General features: G+C 38.8%; 1 protein-coding gene across 2 annotated transcripts in view; it reads right to left on the bottom strand.

Annotated features, from left to right (window-relative positions):
* The window catches only part of LOC137191739 (transmembrane protein 65-like), a 35,333-nt gene that overhangs the window by 2,995 nt on the left and 10,592 nt on the right, over nucleotides 1-21,746 (bottom strand). For both annotated transcript variants that reach the window (XM_067602094.1, XM_067602095.1), the window contains exons 3-6: nucleotides 16,830-16,874; nucleotides 13,110-13,177; nucleotides 11,827-11,881; nucleotides 6,371-6,413 (exon numbers count right to left, since the gene is read on the bottom strand). In XM_067602094.1, the coding sequence (XP_067458195.1) occupies nucleotides 6,371-6,413; nucleotides 11,827-11,881; nucleotides 13,110-13,177; nucleotides 16,830-16,874 (211 nt within the window). The remainder of the gene's footprint in view (nucleotides 1-6,370; nucleotides 6,414-11,826; nucleotides 11,882-13,109; nucleotides 13,178-16,829; nucleotides 16,875-21,746) is intronic.

The raw sequence follows: 21,746 nt of genomic DNA, 5'->3' as shown, positions 1-21,746 counted from the left end.
TGAGGGTAAGAAGGAAAAAACACAATAGATAAAATAGGAACAATGTTACTGTTGGCCATGATTATAGTCAAACGTGTGGTTCCATATTAAGATAGAGGGGATGAACATAAATAGCACACACTGTCATGTGGAGTGTAGAGTAGCAAGAATGGACCCAAATGCAGAGACTGACATGCAGGGTTGACAAAAACCCTTCTTTCTTTTTTTTAGGACAGACACAGACAGAACACGGAACAAATGATCCAACAAAGACTGAACGGAAAACCAGGATTTAAAAACTAACTGAACTAACAAGGAGATGAGGTGCAGGTGAGGGGAAGGGCGGAGAACTCAGGAGAGGGGTGTGAACATACAGGGAGCTGATAGGCTGGGGAAACACAGGGAGCAGGGCAGGGCTGATGAGGCTAACACAGGGCAGGTGTGGGGAAAATGGAGCAGGGCAGGGCTAACAAGTCTAAATGCAGGGCAGGTGTGGAGAAAAAAAAAAAAAAACAGGCCAGGGAGGAGTGCAGGAACACAGAGCAAACTGAAAACCAAAACCCAGAAAACACACACTCTCAATATAACCTACACTAACCATCCAAGAATAACCATGAACAGAAGGACTTGACAACGGAAGTGAAACACAGGAAACCCTAAAGAACACACAAAGTCCAGGTAGGATGTGACTCACACAACCTACTGTAGCAGGTGGGTATATGAAAGTATAAGTTTAAAAAGGCAATTAGTTTCTGGCAAGAGGACTAAAATGTGTCACATAATACATAAAAAAACATCATGCAAAGATTGAACTCTCCAACAGCAGCTGATGCTAAAAAAACAAACAAAAACAAAAACTCAGCTGACGCAAAGTCTTATTTTGGATAAACTGCAGCATCTAAGAATGTCACAGTCTGGCTCTATGTCCCTTCCTCCAGCTGCATTCCCACTTCCCCAGGCCCCTCAGTTGCCATTCTCCACCAGTCCACCAGATGCCCTCAGACTTTTCTCCTTGCTTTCTAGATCCTGCCACTCCCATCTGCCCTGCACTCACTGCTATCAACCTCATTGCCCTAACCTGAGCTTCCCTGTCCATCTCCTCACCTGCACCTCATTCCCTCATCAGCCACTTACTTCATATACCAGCCCAGATCCTTTTTGACAGTAAACTCACTGAACTGCACCTGCCTGCCTCAATAGTCTGCATTTGGGTCCTTCCCCTGCTGATTAATACACATCACCTGTGACAGAAACTCAGGTGAGGGCAATGAGATGATGGCAGTGACTGCAGAACAGATGGGAGTGGCAGGATCGAGAAAGCAAGGAGGAAAGTCTGAGGGCATCTGGTGGATTGGTGGAGAATGGCAACTGAGGGACTTGGCGAAGTGGGAAGGGACATAGAGCCAGACTGTGACGAAGAGGCTGGTGCAGCTCTTTGTCTCTGTTACAATTGACCGGAGAATAGCAGAGAGACACTTCATAAAGCTGGGTTTACAATGTGGTCAGCTCTGATTAAAATGGGCACTTGCTAAAAGGCTTGCTTTTACACTATACATATTTAACTAATTGCAAATACAAACATGGTTACAGTGTTATGACCAATACAATTTAAAACGTCTGAAAAGCTGCTGCATTTTACTGTGATGTGTAAAGTTGAAAATATTTAGCGGGTCAGGCAGTTCCAGTGTGAGAAATGAAATTCAAGTCAATATTTTGACTCGGGTCTGGTTCAGTCACTTGCATTAATGGATCCTCAGTTCACTGCACACACAAATGAGCTGCAGCTGGAGCTCTCCAGTCAGGGGGATGATAAGTGGCAAGAAGCATATTTGAGAGTAAGATAAGACAAACAGAGGAAACCTGTGTGCGTGTGCATGCACCTGAAGTGTATGTCCACAGCATCTTAGTTAAAGAATAAACTTTTGTTTTCCCATTTTTGTATCATTACAGAATATAACAAATGACAATAATTACAAACATTGCAAATGGCATTAATAATTTTTACTTAAGTCAAATTCTGGCACACTATTTCAAACAATTGCAACAGCAGAGGGCAAAAAAAAAAAAATCAGGTCTACATTAGAAAACAATACTGCAGTGTTCAAAATACGGAAATGATGAAATTAGGTGAAAGAAGAGTGACTTAAGTCCTATGATCATTTCTTAGCGTGAGTGAGGGGGTTCGCTGTGTGAGAAGAACACAGCAAGCTGAAACTCAACCTGGCTGCATCACAAGCAATCAACATTTTATCATCTCAGCCATTGAATTTGCTGGAAACAACTGATGAAATCTGGTTTGTGTTCCCTTTTCGGAATACATTTCAATATTGATTGATTGTGTGGACAATAACAAACTGTGTTCTACTGTTAAAAGGCATATCTGATCTCAAGTTACAGCGATATCAGTGAGATGATAACAGTTTGATACAACAGTCACCTTTGCCAGAGATGTGGATCTAAGTCTAGAGAACTATAATGATCAAACATGTTATAATAATCAGTGTGCTACAGTTGATGGTAAATATGGCAGGATTCTGAACTTGACAACAAGCATCTGAAGTGTCCTTGTGCAAAACTCTTAATCCGCTCTGATCTATAACAGTATGATGGGCTTTAAACCTCTTTAATAGAAGGCAATCATAATTAGATTGTCCCTAAGGGGATCAGTGAAGCATCACATTATTGTTAATCCTCACAAACATATAAGGAAAAACAATCATAAAAATGTTACTATAAATCCTCCGTTAATTCATTGACTTTATAAGCTTATTATAATAGCAGGTCATGGAATATGCCCCAATTTATGCAATAAGGATTAAGTATAAACCGACATGACAACACAGGGTTATGTGTCACAATCAAGGAAGAGGCTGGGAATCAAATTTGGGTCCTGCCTGTATACGCTACCAACATTTCCTCTATTTTTACTCCCTAGAGCCCACTCGTGTGTGTTCTTGTCCTTGTGCAATAAAGATTTACTGGGCTCCTTGTCTGCCCAAGAAAGCTACTGATGCATCGTGGTCATAAGTGAACCAAACAGCAGCTGAAACTAAATCAGGCAGGAGCATCACTAACAACTGGTCGAACGTCAGAGTGACTCATGAGCTAAATTACTGACTTCAGTGAGATTCGGCTGGTTTCCTACATCTGTCAAAACACACACATGCACCGAGGAAAATCTTACTTATTCACCCGAGGATGAACCCCATACACATGCAAAATACACACACATACATACACACAGATGGATATGAATGCATTGCTCCTCACAGGCACCAACACACTAACACACACACACATACAAACACACAGGACATTCTCTACAAGAGCAGGGAGGCAGAGCAGAGCTCAGTCACTGTCTCTTGGTTAAGGAAAGCAGACGTTGAGTGGGAGGATTTACAAACAATCATTGCAACGTAATCACTACAATATTGACCATAGAGACTCTAAAGGAGCATGCTGTAGTGACAGTTACATCTATTTCTGCTGCTGGATTACACGACTGAAAAATAACAACCTGGCAGAGAAGCAGGTGTCTGTGTCTTGCTAGTGGTGCAGTGGGCTAATGAGTACATGAGCTGAGGTTTGTTTAGGACTTGTCATCCATGCTCTTATCTCTGTGTTCCCTGTTAGTCCATTTGACAAGTAGAATTACATGAAAGTCTCTTGAGAAAATAAAAAAATAACCACTGGATAGCTAAGAAATGTATATATATATATATATATATTATAGTCTTATTGTGTGTAAAAATGTTGGATTGCTTCCATAGAAATATAAAAAGGTCACTTATTAAAATCCAGTAATAGTTTAGAGAGCGCATATACAGTATGAATATCAACCAAACTGCCCAGGTAACACTGACTAACGCTAGATAGTTGTGTTAAAGCATGCTCACCTCTTTTTCCACTCCACACAGTGTGATCGAAAGCACAACATAGCACTACTGCAGGGTTTCTGTAGCACACCTATTCACACTTTTTGACTGGATGAAGCACAAGTTCACACCACGCATATTGGCAGCATTTTAATCAATCTGTAGAGCTTCTAATTTGGCTCATTTGGGCAGATGATTATTACACCTTGACTGCCTGAAAGTGGGGATCTTGATCTTCTTCCAAGTGAACTACAGTGCGGCTTGTAAGGAGCGAGGACAACCTAGAAAACATGACTTTTGTCATTTGCTGTCAGCCTGTAAAACCACTAAATAAAACAGTAAATCATGCTTACAAGCACAGGAATCAGGAATTGTTTTAACCCAATCAAACCACCAATTTCTCTAATGTGGTGGGGTAAAAGTCAGTCCAACAAGCTATTCACTATTTAAATGCTTCACTTGTAATTCAGCACTGTGGACCTGAGCAAACCAATTACAAAAACTGCGACAAGTTTACAGTTAAAAGGCATCTGGGGTCTTCTTATCTGTCAGCTTCTGAGTCACAATTTACCCACAACCTCCTCAGCTGCTGATTCACCCTCTCAACTAAAGTGCCACTGACTCCCAGAGGAATCTAACGCACAGGGTTTAAATGTTTGCACTTCAGCGTTTCCTCTTTGAAATGAACATGAGCTGTAATGTAAATACTGCTGTGAAGGACACCTGCACGAGCTTCATTCAGATTCTGTGTAGCAGACAAACAGCCTTCACACTCAGCACTGTAAATCTATCAAAATAAAATATAACACCTCTCTTGTCTGGTCTAATCTAGTCTCACCTTGACAAACTGGCCACAAGGGCTCAACTATCCAATTATGATTGAGTGGCAAACACAGACACACAAGCAAATGCAAAACTATGTGTGTGTGTGTGTCTGCTGGGAGCGTGTACAGAGGCCAGAACAACTTGACTAATCCATCACGCTGAAATGGTACCAACACAAAGGCATCGTTCCACTTTCTCAGTGTGTCTCTCCATGTCTGTATGATCCTACCTAGTTATTCATTTGTACAGTTGCCTTTCTGTTTGTCCTGTTGTTACCTTGTGTGTCTTGCCGACTGTTTTTAAATGTAGAAGAATAATTATTTGTTATATTACTAACAATCACTGAAACACAACTAATAGGATGTTGAAAGCACATGGTTGGAAGCTTCATCTATTACTTTAAGCATTATGGTCAGTAAAGTATGAAGCAGGTTAGGAAGCTGATTACGGTCCCTGTGTCCACTAGGAGGCATTGAAGTGGATAACAGGTGTGAATCAGCTGATTAAATCCTATAAGACATTTGGATCATCCCTAGGGATCCAAGACACATCCGCTGTAGCAGGCAGCTGCGATTAGACATGTCAGTCATTTCAGTTTTGCATCATGATTTTGGGTGAGCGGAAGAAGAAACAGTCTGTAGGCAGTTTTGTTTTACTTTGTGTCTGTGAGCGCAAGCAAAATAAAAATGACGAAAGCTGGAGGAGACAAAACACTTTATGAATCCCGGCTTGCATTAATGAAGCTATTTTAGTGAAGTTGGATTTTTTTAAATATATTTTTTTCTGAAATTTCTGTTCCAGTAACTCAGCAACAATATATTAAGGCCATGTCAGAACAGTCTTTCGTCTTAACAGTGTTGCACAATCCCCACATTTGCTCCAATACATTACAGATTGTCAGAATGTGAATCAGCCTCGAGCCGCCTACAGATCAACAATAAATAATATTAATAACGCGACATAATTGCAATGGATGAGCAACACTGTTCACACATAAAGATTCTTAACTCATTTGTTAAATTATTTAGGATTTAGATACATTTTTAAAACAGTGTTGCCCTTCCCACAAACTACATGGGAAAGGCAGTATGAGGAACAATTTTTGCTTCTATGAGGTCTCTTTTTCTACAACTGTCACATTATTTAACTCAAAAACAGTTGACTGTTAAGACAATACAAACTGTGTTAAGACAGTCTTGATTCAAGACATGCCTTTTTATTCTTTGCAGAACCACAGACATGTTGCCCTCCGGGAAAACAGACCTCTAGTGGCTGTATTTCATTTTCTCCCTTGCTGCTCACACTTATCTTCCACTGGGCTCAATTTAACAATTACAGTTTAATACTAAGTTAACAATATAGCCTTCACTGAAAAGAATAGGATGGGATGGTAAACATGCTACTTCATAATGTCATTCAAGAAAAAAATAGTGGACTCTGTATATAAGTTGTATATCTGCATGCTGTAATATCAGTGCAATGGGATGTACACAATAATGACAGAATGCTTTTGTAACATTTCATCATTTGAGAGAATGAGGATATTTGAATGTCCATCCCCCCGGAAGCTGCCACGATTTGCAGAAACTTAAAGCGTGATAGTGACGAAAGTGGTCAGTAACCTTTCTATGCTTGCACATGTCTATCTGCGTGCTTGTGTGCGAACACGTGTGGTGGTGTGAAATCCTTACCCTAGTCCTGCCAGATCAGACACCAGGTTGCCAAGGGCAGCAGCTGTGGAAAATGTGAAAGAGAAAGACACTCGAGTTAGGAAACTGAGGTTTGTGCGGAGGACAGCCAAAAGGTACCAGACACAGATTGCCTTTGTCTGGAAACTGAGCTTTCATCATTTGAAAAAGAAAATATGATAGGCATGTAGCTTAAGAGATTTACTGTACTGATTCGACTCTTTGACAGTATATCTTAGGGATCATACCCTACAAGGTGTACCTTGTAATGGATGACAAACGAGTAAATAACCACCTTGTGTGTACCTGTAAATAATAATAGTAAAAATCTTCATTTGAGGGTGAGGTGTTGGCCAGGAGCTGGAGGGGATGAACACGATATTTTCATCTTCACATGTTTTCCTATATCGATCTACCATGAGAGTCACCACTTTCATTGCACAAGGCAGGAACAGAGCCTAAAATAGAGCAATAAATGATAAAGCCCCTCACATTAGTTGAGTTTATGAGTTGGTTTACATTCTCTAAATATTGTCTGTGTGATTAAATGTATAAATTGAGTATATATTTTGGTTAGGATATTGGTTCTTTGCATAAAATGATGGACAACTACAGTGCTTTCTGGGCTATTAAGGAGACAGATGCACGGCTGAAGCCCACTTCACTGTTGGCTTGCTCTCTCAGCATAATAACTTCGAATGAATAATCAGTGCAGAGGAGCAACTCTTCAGACAGTGCCCTAGGAGAAGCCGGAGAGGGCGCGTTGAAATGACTAATGAAAGAGGAGCGAAGAGCAGACTTGTTTCATTATCTCTCTCTGGACATCTCCTGGTCTCTGTCGCTAGGTGGAGCAGCACTGGAGGAAAGAATCTTGTGCATTGGGGTGTGTTGCTAGAGAATCAGCCTCTACTGCTGCAGCTACCACAAAAAAACCCTCAGGGGAATAGCAACAAAGCAGCAGAGTCAACTCTGCTGATATCTCCATCTAACTCTGGCAGAAGGTCTTGAGAGATTCGATCTGACGGCCTTTCAGCTACTGTAGCGACAAGGCTGTAAACAATTTATCATGTTCCCAAACAAGCATCCAGTAGCTGCAGTGGCTTCCTGCTACTACTTGCGCACATTAATCAGCACAGAGGAATTCAGATAAGACTTAAAAGAGCTGCAGTCAAATTAGTTAAGTCAGTGTGTGCTGAGATCTAGGAAAGTGTTGTTTACTGCGCATCTCAGCAGGTTTATGACCCTGACCTTGTGGGAGAGCGACTTACCTGCCTGCTGAAACAAAGCATCAGTGTTAATAAGCTGCATGTCTCTCAGTATTTTGCTTCACTAAAAGGATGTTAACTTGTTGCTCTCTGAGAGGCTCTTTGGATAACTTTTTCACTATATCAGAATCAAAATAGAAAGGCGTCACACAAAGGAAATTATAGCCAATCAGTCGGTGCCAAAACACACAGAGGAAGGTTATTCTAAGTGAGGAAATCTTTTTGGTATTTCAAACAGAAAATGTTTTCTGCACTGGGCACGGCCCCAGTCTGACTCTGACTCTGATTGCAGCAAATAAGAATGCAAACGTGTCTGACTTTAGTACACACACTAAGATACAGATTTTCTGGTTAGTTTGCATTCAGAGACAGAAGTTTGACACAAGTCCCCAGTCTCTCAAACACTGAGGATGATTTTTAAGAGAAATGACATCTCCTGCCAGAGGTACTGTACTGCACGTTCTCATGAAATTTTAAGTAAACGTTTTATTTCTGTGTCTCTGCTTTGCACATTTATTGTTTCAAGACAATCTGTACTGGCAGTTTGTTTGATTAAAAAGTCAGGTTCCTAGACAGTTGGGTTACAGAGTAAGAATTACTTTTGAAAAGCGAGAACATATAGCAATAAAAAAATCCCTCTCTGATAATACATCAAATCTCTGCACAAGCTCCTGAGGAAGCAGATGTAATGGAGAGCCCCCATCAGGCTTAACTATGTGGTCAAGTTGCTCAAATGAGATTACGAGCCAAGGTCAACTGTCTGTCTTTAACTCACCACTTGATCTGCTACTCGCTGTGCTCTGCGTCGGATTCAGAGAAGTGTAACTCTCACATAAAATACAAGTGATTTTGAAGCAGTTCCTTAGATGTAGAACATCATATAACAAGCACTTTTATAAAGTTCACTGGGTTGCATCCATCACTTTGACTAGGTTCAAGGAACAGAGTCAAAGATAGAGAGATTTACTCAGAGAGAAGCAGAAGGTGGTGAACTGGGGGCAGGTCCGGGCTGAGATGGGGCAACAGTAAAACAGATAAGAGACAGTTTCGATATGTTGTTATATGATTTTACTTCTGGGTTAATATAACTTTTAGCCAACACAGAAACTTTTATAGGATTTCCTTCCTTTCTCCATTGGTAATTTCATCCCATGCATATTTCATGATGGGTCTCTCCATGTTACCCAAAACTTTCCAGACCTGCAGCAAAACCTGAGACATTGTCTAGATGTGTGTTATGCATCATTGACTGCTGGTGGATAAATGGGTTGTGAAACAAATGGGAGATGGTGGGAACTTTTATTGGTGTACTCTTGCTTATTTGACTGCAAGGCTCACTCACCAGCTGTATACCGCGGGTCATAATGTTCACTGACTGAGAAATGTATATGTATGAGTGACGCTCATCTATAGCTGGAGCCTTTCCACAGCAACGATAACATGAGTACACATACACGTACATAGGCTTACTCACACACAGGTGTAATCACTAAAACTTGTATTTATGTGTGTTTGTGTGTTGCAGCTGCAGAAAGGTTTCAGCTAAGTGGAAACAGGTCTTGGATCACACCAGTAAACTGGAGATTAGAGAGGAAGATGTGAAGAAAACCAACCTGAATGCATTTATTCAGGCTGTTTATGTTAATGCAGAATGTTGTTGAGCTCTCAAAAGTAAAAAGAGATGCATTGAAAACACATTGATGCAATATAATTATGAGAATCTAATGAAAATGGAACCGAGGAAAGACATAAGTCTTGAAGGCAAGTCTGTGCGGAGCTGGTTGATTTTGTGAGTTAATCGTCTTAGTTGAAATTTTAATGGATTTAATCCTATTTGGAGTTTTCCACATCATTACCTCTGTTTGAACTAATGTAATTAGCCCAACTCAGCGGTAGACTATTTTGTAACGCCGCAGCCTCCATCTCCAATCAAGCAAGCTGGGACGCATTTGCCCCCTAGAAAATGTGTGATTGGTGGACTTGACGACAGATTTGACACAAGTGCTAAATCACTCTGAACTGTGTTAGATAACTGCAGTCTCTTGATATGCAGACCCCCAAATGTCCCCAATGTAACAGGAATGAGTAACCGCGCAACTGCTGTGAAAATGGAGTCTGAGAGATAGCAACTGGCTTGAGGAAAGAACTGAAGCTCCTTCTGTATTTCATGTATCAGTGGCTCTCTGGGCTCGCGGGTAGTTTTACATTTTTTGTAGGCCGATAACTCTCATCTATAAATCTCCCCATGCCTGAAAGAGCTCCTTTGGCTTAATCAAGATCCCAATCATCCGTTCACTGTAAAGGTTCCACATGAAAAAGTAACAAATGCCAGTTTATGTTTATATCAAACAAATTGTCAGAATTGAAAATTTACATGAACGGGATCAGGTCAAAAGCATGTTTGACACCTTAAGTGCCTCAAAGCGTAGATTCAAATGCTTCCTCTCTACAGTCCAATCCAGGATAGATCCATCTCTCCATCCCTTAGTCTTTCTTATCTCCTCTGAATATAAAAAGGGTCAGGCTTCTCCTTCCTCTGCTCTGTAACAACATCCGTTCTGACTCCTCCAAGTCTTTTAAACAGATCAGTTTATGCATCTGTTTAAAGACTTGAGCTAAAAACAACACTCACACACACCGCCATCACCACCATCAGTAACAACAGAACGAGAACCAGGGGAAGTAAGACCTGCAGAGTTTGGCAGTTGGCAATGCTGGTTGCCTTAAAACTTGTTATCTTTTCTTCTTTATTCATCCTTCAGAACCTTTACTCTTTCTGCTTCTAGTAAAGTAGAGACATACTAGAAAATATTTGAATCTATGATTGCAATTCCTGAGATCAAGAGTCAAAGCGACGTGAGTGAACTGAAGAATAAATTGAGATATTGCTAAAAAGCTGCATTAGCATAGTTCATTTCAATATGGACTGACAGTGGTTTTTGATACAGTCATACAAATTCTCAGAAACTGTTCATAATGGCTGTTTACATGTGTAAATAAGTTTTAATGTTTCCACTGCAGGTACAACAAACCTCACCTGCTCCTCTCCTCTAAGCTTGTGTCTGCAGTGTAATGTAACATAATAACATTAGTGTCTACCAGATACACTGAATAGGAACAAGTGATAACATTAAAATGCAAATGTGCCTCTTTAAGCCAAGTGGATATTACTACATCCATTCAATCTGCTGGTGAACAATATTATAATTATGAAATTATCTATGCCTGACTCTCTCCCCTTTTCCTTTCTCCATTTCGATCTCTTTGCATTAGTGTCACAGCAGTGGTCAAGTTGTGAGTTTATCATTAAAACTTTATAATAAAATAGTGAATTCTGTCAACCCAGAAATTGGAAATGCCTCCTTCTGTTTTTTCAAAAATGAATAGAGAGTTTGGTGTATTGAATTTGGTGTACCGGCATTTTCTTTTTACAGATGGATTTTTTATTTTACAGATTTATAATACAACAAAAACAATATACAGAAACACTAACAGGGCAGGATATAACTTCTCACAATTCAATTTCCTCACCATCCAATTTTTAAGTATTGTCTGTTTCACTGAGAGAAAGGCTAATCCAATCAAGTGCTGCCTATCTTGCTTCTCAGTAGACCCGCTGTTATGGGAAATTTACACCCAATATTTTGCACTTTTTGGTGTACTGTCATTATAATTGGGAAGCAGACAAGCAGAACGACCTGCAGTCTGGGCTGGCAAAATGTATTTATGAACCTGTGAGATGATAGTTTTGTTTCTGTATTATTTTTGTTTAATTTGAGCAGGCAAATATTTTAAAATTATGACAAACATACTTTTACTGGATGGAATTTTTTAAAAAGTCTGGGAAATCATGAAAACATAACAAATCTGACATATAACTAACTTACTAATGACCAGATGTTATCAGTTCAAGTATCACTGCTGTTGTCACTCAAATTTTTATGTCTTAACACAACATAAAAACCTTATGCAACAGCCTAAAATGTTTCATGAATATTAAGGCCATGAAGACAAATTAAAATCCAGGCTGTTTGGCATTAATGGGCATTGATAAGGGAAACTTTGTGAAATTATACACCAGAGACCTATTTTGGAGAGCCTGCCAGACTGTTTATGCATGAAACTTACTGATTTTCATTTAAAATATACCTTTTTTATTATACATTCACTTACATTAAGTGATCATTTTCTTACCAGCCATAGTCGAAATGCCCAGAATCACTCCAATAGATAACTCAATCTGTGTGCCCTGTGGAATAACAAACACATTTCAGAAGTTAGTTTATCAGACAGAGAGGCTCAGTGCTGTCATTTTACATCTGTCCTTTATACAAATCATCAGTATGGGTTATTGTATAACATATTTATTTGTGCTCTTCCTTGTAGATAAATGAAGACTAAGGCAGCAATCACCTTATTAGGCTAACTGCATCTTGTGTGTCTTAAATCAAATCTAGTTGACTCTTTTCTGTCTTCTCTAAAATGCCATAGAAAGGCAAATAACAACAATCGACCAACTGTAGCCTCAAGTTAAATTCAATTCAGTCTTTCAGTTTATGGATCCCTGGCTTTTTCTGCAAAGTTGAAAGCAGTCTGAGACCTTCAGGGTGCATTAGTTTCTCTCACAGTCTGGACTCAAAGAAGGCACAGCTCTGCAGGACACAAGTACAGTCAGACCTTTGAATTCACTTAATCCACAAACTTTTCACAGGTCCGTTGAATCTAGTGAAAGACGTACTGATTTTAATATTCATGCTTTTGCAGAGTTGGCTTTACAAAGAGCAAAAAAAACCCCTCAAAAAACCAAACAAACCGCTAACTATTTTGTGTAATATCTGCATCTTCTTACTCTTGATTATATTGCTTTTGTAAAACGCTATGCCATATTTAATTATGTTTTCTTTACAATAGGTTTATTCCATTTTGTTTGTTCCTCCTGTATAAATTTCTACCTCCCCGTAGAGACCCCATAAGAATTCGTCATCTATGTATTAGAAAAACATAACCCTGGTGTGCAAGGATGCTTTGAATTAAGATGAAAAAATAAAATACACCTCATTCTCTGAGCAGTCTCAGTCAATTCCCTGGGTTTAAGATTCCTTTGAACAACTTCACAAAGACTAAATAAAGATTGGGTATTCTCGTGGCAGATGAATTATTAAAAAGTGTACAGGATGGTAAAAGACAAAGAGAGAAGGAAGGAAACAGAGGAACAGGGAGAGATGACAGACAGATTGCAAAACAATGACTGAAAGAAATTAGGAAATATACTGAGAGATAAATATAGTAGCATCAAACAAACTTTGATCTTATTTCTCTCATTCTCCCTCCACACTTTCATACAAAGCTTCCTTCAGTATCTCTAATATAAACAACAACAACATGTGGAAAATGCCCCCTGTGGAAATCAATCTCCTACCACCGAGTCATTTTCTTTCTGTGGGGGGATCACAGCACTGCATGTAGCTGACACTTACCGCAACGATCATGATGCAGTTGTCCAGGAATCCAAATCCAACAAAAGGGAGCGCATTGTGCAGCAGAACTGGAAAATACCAAACACAAACAATAAATCACCATCATGCACAGTACGCTGGAAGTCTGCAGATTGTGTGCCAGTGTACATATTAGTTAATGACGCATTAGACATACAGTAATTGAGCCTTGCAGAGCAGAACTGGGACAGAATGAACGCAAACATTTGTGCTGAGAGTTAAATGAATACAGTGAAGCTGTTACATCACACCAGAATACCAGTCAAATAGTCTATATGTCAAAGATAAAACTGAAATGAATTGATTGGAACTGTGTAAACTCAGTCTCTACTATCATGAAACTGAAGCCATAATTGGGGCAACAGTTTAGACCTGCAATGATTGGTTGATTGATCGATTAGTTGATTGACAGAAAATGAATCCGCAATTATTTTGATTATTGAAGAACAATTAAAATAATAAAAATTTGCAAATCTGTATGGGAAAGTAAAACATAGGCCTAATACATGCTTAAATGTTCCATAAGTTTGTAGAAGTCATTGGCTAACATAATGTCTTCAGCAAGGTAAAGGCCACAGTATGATTAACCACCTCACAGGCCAGCAGTAAAACATCAAACCTTTCCCCTCAACTGGAGTCAATTTCCTTTTGTGACTGTTGTGACTAAAATGAGGCTCAACATAGACTCGACTTTTAGTGTGAATCGTGTCATAAATATGAAACAGCTCCATTTCCAGGACAAAAAGGCAATCAGAATGTAAGAATTTGTCCTCATACATGCATAAATAGATACACTGTGTGTATTGTGTTGTGTGTGTTGACAAGATATATAAGGTAATATACTTTTGTGATGTGAAGGTGAATTTTAAATGTCACCAGCAGCCCCAGGAAAGTTTATTCTAGTTGAAATTCAAGTGTAGTTCAGTCTATAGTTCAAGCAAGTGCAGACTAGTGTTTGCTTAAGAAATACTCGTGCTGAACTCCATTCATTGCTTTTTCATAAGCAGTTACTCTGCTGCAGCTCTCCTTCGGTGCAAATTGAGAATCTTAGTTGATACATAAAAACACTTGCTCACTCATATCTTAAACACAGGCTTTACTTTAACACCACACCGGAGACCTTTTTGATCTTAAAATGTAGGCTGAAATAAAACAAACAAGAGCACTCCATCTGGCTGGTACTGAAACCTGAAGAATTGCACTCTGGTGTTTGGTTTGGATGCTTCTCTGCAGAAAAAAACAAGCTAGAACTCAAGAGTGAAATCCAACAACCTTGACAGTTTTTCAGGTGATCATCATCTGACATCTTTTTGTTAGACTTTGTCTGTCTAGTATCCTTTCAGTTTAGACACTTCATTTTTCAGCTAACAATGAACTAAAAGACTAATTTCCAGCTCAAAAATTGTCTATACAGCTTTTATGACCAAGATCCCCCAAATCTAATTTCCTCATCAACTACTCCTTGTCTCACCTACACTCAACAGTCTAGGCTGCATTGATATGTTTTAAGCCTTTGAGGCTTCAGTGTTAAACAAATATGCCGCAGGTCAGAAGAGGAAATTAATAGTGGACTCCTCTGACCTTGTCAATTATTTTTCCAATTACTTCAAAAAATTTTTTACTTAGTTGCTGATTCAAAAGCTGTTTGAGGAACATATTGTAGTGTGTGTGGAGAAATTTTAATTAAAAAATGTGAGCTTTAGACAATTTCAACATAGTATAACAGTTTTTTTTTTAAGGAAATCAAGCATCTTTTTTCTTCTTTAGCTTTTTCCTGAACTAATGAACTTTCCCCTAATGACCTCAGCTAACTGAGAAGATGATGAGGCGTTGGCAGATGTCTACACTCTACATGCTTTCTTGTTAATCTAATAGTTTGATCACATATCTAATCTATCTCAACTTCCTTACTGGAAAAGAAGCATTCAGAGCACTGGAGAGTGAAATCTGAAGCTGTTTCAGAGTCACTTTTCACATTTGAAGCCTCAAATGGGTATAATTTTATATTGTTAATAATCATATTACAGTATTAACTGTGAATGTGTACAAATGAGACCATGGTTAAAGACCATTTATTAGAAAAAAAACTTAAAGCACATTGCCTTCCACTTAGTTTCGCCTGCAAAAATGAACCAATCAGCTTAATTCTAAGATATTTGGGTCATGGTGTTATGACTCATGTGCTGAGTAGATATATTTTAACAGTAATGAAAAGATGATATTTTTTTCCATAGAAGTCATCAACATGTGTAACTCCCAGTAGGAGATGAAAGGAGCAACAATATACGCAAAACAAAAACTTCCTGTGTTGAGGAAAATCTTGTTCACTGAAGTTGTTCCAGTGACAGATGGCTGAGTAGATGTTTCCTTTAAAGTTTCGCTGTGCAGTGTTATCTTTACTGTGGCGCCGAAGCTGGAAAATCAGCATTTCATCACAACAAGAGAGACAGAGATTTCTAACATGCTGTCTTTGTCTAGTCAAAAACTTCTCTCTGTTAGCAGCAGGCTCTCTAACCTCTCAGCGTGAGGAGGAGAGAGGGAAGCGATCTGAGGTCGTATCAGTAATGGAGCACCGCAGAGTGAAGGATGCCTGCATAAGCATTCAGTGTGTGTGTGTTCATGTGTGCAGGTGGATTGCATACGTGTATGTGTGTATGACCTTCCAGTAGTAGTGATCCTGTTCTACACAAAGCCTCTTCAGATTGAAACCCAGTCACATCAAAAAACATTACTCATACAAAGCGCAACAAAGTTTTTTAATCGTTTGGTCTTTTATCTCTTTCTAGTTGTACTGATTCAGTCAGTAATAATCTAACTTTTGCTGCATTTTGCATTTCTCATGTTAAGTCTTTCTTTTATATCTGTTTATGTCCAATATTTTGTTCTATATGTCATTTACTGTATTCATGGCCCTCAGGAAGACTATCAACTGCATCTGTGGGAGAAAATGGGGGATCCTTTATACGATTCGAGCTGAGGACACAAAAGCCCAAAATGAAAAAGGCCCCAAGTTGTTCAGATACTACATGGTAATTTACAGAAGCTGGAGTACAAGTGGTCTGTCCTTGATGTGTACAGTGTTGGTTTTCCTTGATTTTCTTACAGTATATTTTTGTTTGTGTTGTGTGGTCTGCTGTCTGAAGTGGAAACCGTTGTGTGACTCTCAAGCATACGGCAAAGCATTATGGAAGAGTTGAATAATGGGAGCTTTGGGTCCTGTGGAGTGACAGGACATGTTTTTTGTACTTTGCAGCTTGTCATCTTCTCACACCTTTCTCTGCATTGTCAACAAACTTTGTCTTGCACCTTAAATTTGACTGTTTGCTGTTACTGATGTTATCATTTGCTATCAATTTGTTTGAAACATTAGGCAATATAACTAAAATCCACTTATAATCCTGTTAGGAGCTTCATACGGTGCTTTTCCTTTCAACTGGGGAGACCAACGATGAACAACAATAAACCTACCTGTTGGCCATAATTAAGACTGATTCCTCATTAATCTCCCTGGTTCATTAGTTGACGGTTAAATGAGGGACATCAATCCAGTCTGTCATGCCACAAGATTATTAAAGACTAAAGATTAAAGCATTTTTCAAATCCCATGAAGCTCTGTGTTAACAAAAATGATAAAATACACATACAAACACATCAAGATTTATTCAAAAATAAAAAAAAGCATAATAAAAACATTTTTCTTACCATATCTTAATTGTGCTGCAGTCGGTGGTGCAATTTCCAGCTGCCCTGGAAAAGAAGAGAAGAATAACTTGTATTATAAGGCATCTGTATCTTCTCTGGCCTGCTTTTCCATGGAGAGAAAAAGTCAGCATGAAGGTCACGAAGTTCTTAAATGGCAAGGCCTGTCTGTCAAGACCTTTTAGGCACACAGAAAGAAAATCGGAATAAAGGGAGCAAGAATGAGGGAGAGAAAAAGAAGAGTTGAAATTATGGCAATGTGTCAAAGGACAGGAAAGGAAGTCAGAGATAGGAGAGAGGAGTGAGGCAAAGGAGAAAAGACCGTCTCCCTTGTTGCCGCCTCCCCCGAGTGCAACAGGGATAAGGACAAGAGTGACGTCAGAGAAATGATAAATGTGCTGCCAATCAGGCTTCAGAGAAACAGGAGGACTGCTGGCATACTGATTATAATTGGTGTGTGTAGAGAGGGAGGAAGAGATAGAAGGTGTGAGAGAAATTTCTTTTCTGCTTTCATATCAACAGCTTTTCAGGTCTGAAAATCTCACATGACATGAATGAAAATAAAATGACTTTACTGAATTGTAATCACAGTTTTTCTACATCCTGACACTATAGTTTGAGGGAAACTGTAAAGTTAAAGAGGTGTAACATCCATCTTAGATAAGAGGTTGCAGAATCAAATAAGAGGCGGACTGGATATCTAATGCTAACACAACAGCTCAATGAACTGTGAAGTACCACAAAGACTGGATGTAAAACAGTCACATGGGTAGAAGACAAGATTATTTCCTTTGCAGGTTCGGTGAAATTGGATTTGTTTCACTGAGGGCAGTGAAAACGTTAGTCTACATAATGAAGTCTATTCCATCAGTTACAGGTTTCTCCACTTATACCATACACACACACACACACACACACACAAACTCCTCAATGCACAATTCCCAGTGAGCTTACAACAAGTTAAAAATGAGAGCAAAAGCCGAAATCCAAATTTTCTTTCTGAGTGGAAAGCTATTACTGTCAAGTACTGACTCGAGGAAATGACTGGCTACTTTAAATAGACATTTCTATGATGAAATATTGTCTATTTCCAATTTCTCCATGAGCATCGTTCAAGGTATTACCTTATTTCACAGGTTTTGAAGAATCCTCTCAGCTGCAAAATCATAAATAATCCAACTATACAAGAAAGGAAAGAACTGGCAAAGATGGAGATCTTCATCAGGGAAGATGGATGGCTTTAGCAATAAAGTATCAGAACACATTTCTCTCCCCTCATCACACGCTTGGGGGTTGTATACCGGTGTAATTAAATGCTTTCAATAATCCTTCTGTGCTCTTTGGCGAGCCAACAAAGTCTTCAACACTGCAGCTTCCCTCTAAACAGGTGATCCGCAATTATTCTCAGCTGTCATATAACACTAATATTTGTAAGTGACACTAAGCACTGGTATCATACAGAGGGTAAACATCCTCAGGACAGACTTTTTTAATGGAAGATATTTTAATATGCCACAGTAGAAAAAGCACAGGTGTAAATCTTTAGGAACTCTCTGGGCCAAATCCACAAAAGCAGACCTGCCAACCCTGGATGAATTTTTTGAGTACCACTTCAGCAACCTAGATGCGTCAGGTGCAAATCATTGTAGTTTGCACAATGAATTATTGTACATAATTTGCAAACATACGCATAACAGTATATCATTATTATCAGTATTATCATTTGTCTTTCATCTGCCTAAACACAGTTTACCAAGGAACACAATTTCAGGCTGCACACTAACTCACCACTATGGCTGCTTTTATATAGCTTCTATTGTTTACACCTCCACAATAATCAAACTTTAAGCCAATCTGATTTTTGAAAATATGATTTTCAGCTAATTTGAAAAGATGATGACGATGTAGCTGTAAAACCCAAACCAGAGTATAACAATACAGTCTGAATATGAACATGGCTGTTGAAACTGTATGTCACCACATCCCTTCTTACATATGGCACTTAGTTTCCTTTCCTTAAAATTTTCCTGTGAGAAATCTTTTGAGAATAGGACCTTATAACAAGACAGATTATGGGTGCAAATGTTGCACAATTCACAGTGCTATTAGCAGGCACAATCCATTCTTTGTGGATTTGGCCCTTTGTATATTTTAAATGTATTGTCTTTCTGAAATTCCCAGAGAAATAATTTTGCTCATCTTGCAACTCTTTTGTTGCTGTCTGCTGTCAACCACAGTAATGAGCGCTCAGCCACTAAATTTTGGTTGTACAATCAACCAGAGGAGCTTCACACCTGTGGGCATCAATGTGGATGGTGAGAAATCAACGATGGACAGTAAAGACGCTGAACAGTGACAACAAACAAATATTAATGTGACCTGACTTACTGTAGCAATACAGTATATTTAAGGTAGTGAGGGAAAAGTCACAAAACATCATTTTGATTCCTAATGAGCTCAAACCAGCATCAGATGGATGAATCTTACAGTCCATAAATAAAACTCAGTATTTCATCCTGTGATTTTTTGTGCCTCCTGTGTTGTTTTTTATGTAATATCTAACCACTGAAACACAAAAAACAAAGATATCTGATCTTAAACTTTAAAAAAGCATTTGTTTGGATGAGCCACTCCCCATGGACACATCAACTGTTGTTATTGTAATCAGATTTTACTACACTATTTGGCCAATAAAATGACACAGAATGGTTAAAATGAATGAAAAATGTTGGTTGTTTACTTGTTTTGTCAGAAGTTGTTGGCCCACTTAACTATGTACCAGACTGCAGATTCAATGGTTCTACGCTGTTGAATGATACAGGTGTGTGATCAACCTGATAAATAGTTCTGATCTGTCCAATTTAACACGAAAGGAATAACACAATACATCATGTGCGGCCAAAAAATCAAAAGCCTGTTTCTGCTATATTTTCTCATCACTCAAAGAGAATGAGGCCAAATGAAAAGGCAGCTGAGTCACCGTCTCATCACCAGTCACATGGAAAAATCCTAATAACGAGATATAGGATCTCTTGGAGATTTTTCTCTCCCAATCCACCAGGTTTCATCCAGACATTTATTAGGACTGTGATAGCTGACATGGCTGTCTATCGGCCCCACAACTCCTCTGGTCTCAAGTATTGATTTCATGCTGTCTTAAATCCCCCCCTGAGCTGCTTCCTCGAGAGAATTCAATTTCACTACACAGTAATGGTGAAAACATTTAATGGGCTGTGGTAAGTAGCTAACTACAAGCATGATTAAATACCAAAGCAGCCACATAAACAGCAGATATCTGGCATCTGATAAAAACTGTGTTTACAGATAAACAAACAAAAAAAAAGATATCTCACCATTTTGGGCAAAGATTTAAACTGTTAATTGCTCTGCCAGCTAGAACACGTCTCTGAGGCAGTTAGAGCCAGCACACAAAAATGGTTGTTACACATCCTTTAACAAGCTGCCATATCTGTGCTGCAAGTGGACACTAATTAAGAAAAAAAGTCTGGTCTTGCCGTCTTATATTTCACTTCTGCATCTGACTATTGCTTTACCTGACGGTTTGTATGTTACACTCCCCCTATTGGTGACAGGTGAAACTCTGTATTCCCTATTCAGAAAGCCAGATAGCACTTAATGTAAAAGACTCGGTCTAAGAATCTCTCAGTTGGAATTTGCTTTCAATCTCCCAATACTATATGACTCCTAGCCAGGTTTACTTTGGAGACTCATCTACAGATGTGGAGTTTTAATGAGCTTTAAATTTAACGTGTGTGTCTAAATGATGCAGACATCTACAAAAAGTTTTCTTAAAAGGTGAAAAAACAAAAATTCACTGCCTTTCTTGTCTTTGTTTTGCCTTGACAAATGGCTTGTTCCAGACTTTTCTTCTTGGTGCTGACACAACAGACTACAGTATAAGATTGAAGTGTGAATAGACTTTTGGAAATTGAAGATAAGTCTGTAAAGGAGCAAAAAAAGCCAAATTTTCTCTCAGCAAAACTCAGTCATGATGAATAAATAGCTGTCAGTCCATTCTGAGTTTCATTCACCTCAATAAAAATGACAAATGAAGGCAATAAGACTTGTGCAATTTCAGGTTTTCGTGTTACAGGGGCAGTAACAAAAGCGATTGCAGCGGCATTTTTCATGGCAAGACTGTGCTGCAGCACAATGCAGCTCGTGTGTGTTTGTGTGTGTGTGTCTTAGCCTTTATCTAGCAAACATCCTTGTTTTCCCTCAGGGTTTTATTGATTTTTGCGTTGCACACCTTCACATATGGGGATTCTCATTATCTGAGTGTGGTTTTGCTATAACAGACTGTCGTGTGAAGGGGCATGGTATGTGAGTGTATAAACATGTGTTTATCTGTATAAATCAATGTCAGCTTACTATATTTGCATTTTTTGCACACACACATTCTAGTACGTGTGACAGAACATGTGTGTCTATGAGATCAATAGAGTTCAGCAGAACAGGGACAATAGAAGGCTAGAGTCATTCATCAACTGCGCAGCACCTTGCTATTATCCAATGATTTATGAGACAGAAAAGAGGAAATTACACAGCACACAGAATGTGGGTCAAGATGGCCAAGATAGTCATTAGTAAACATGAAATGAGAACAGTGAGGGAGGGGGGAAGGAAGAACTTTTTGTAAGTCAAGTTTTGACAATTTGAAGTTGAGTGAATTTGTCCTTGAACAGGTGATCTAATTTTGTACCAATACTTGCATAAAATATTTGAGGAAGCAATGAAAAGCAATGCTTTCTGTATCTAATTTTCTTAGATGTAACCAGCATTCTTATGTAGTTTAGAAAAAATCCATCTTAAGTTTGTGATTTACATATAAAAGCTTTGAAGGAGAGCATATTTATTTCTGTTTCTCAGTTCTACCTGCTGGTCTTTACCCATCCCTCA

Source organism: Thunnus thynnus, chromosome 10, assembly GCF_963924715.1.
Source record: "Thunnus thynnus chromosome 10, fThuThy2.1, whole genome shotgun sequence".
Taxonomy (NCBI): Eukaryota; Metazoa; Chordata; class Actinopteri; order Scombriformes; family Scombridae; genus Thunnus; species Thunnus thynnus.
Note: the sequence above shows the minus strand (reverse complement) of the source record. Positions and strands in the feature narration are given on the sequence as shown.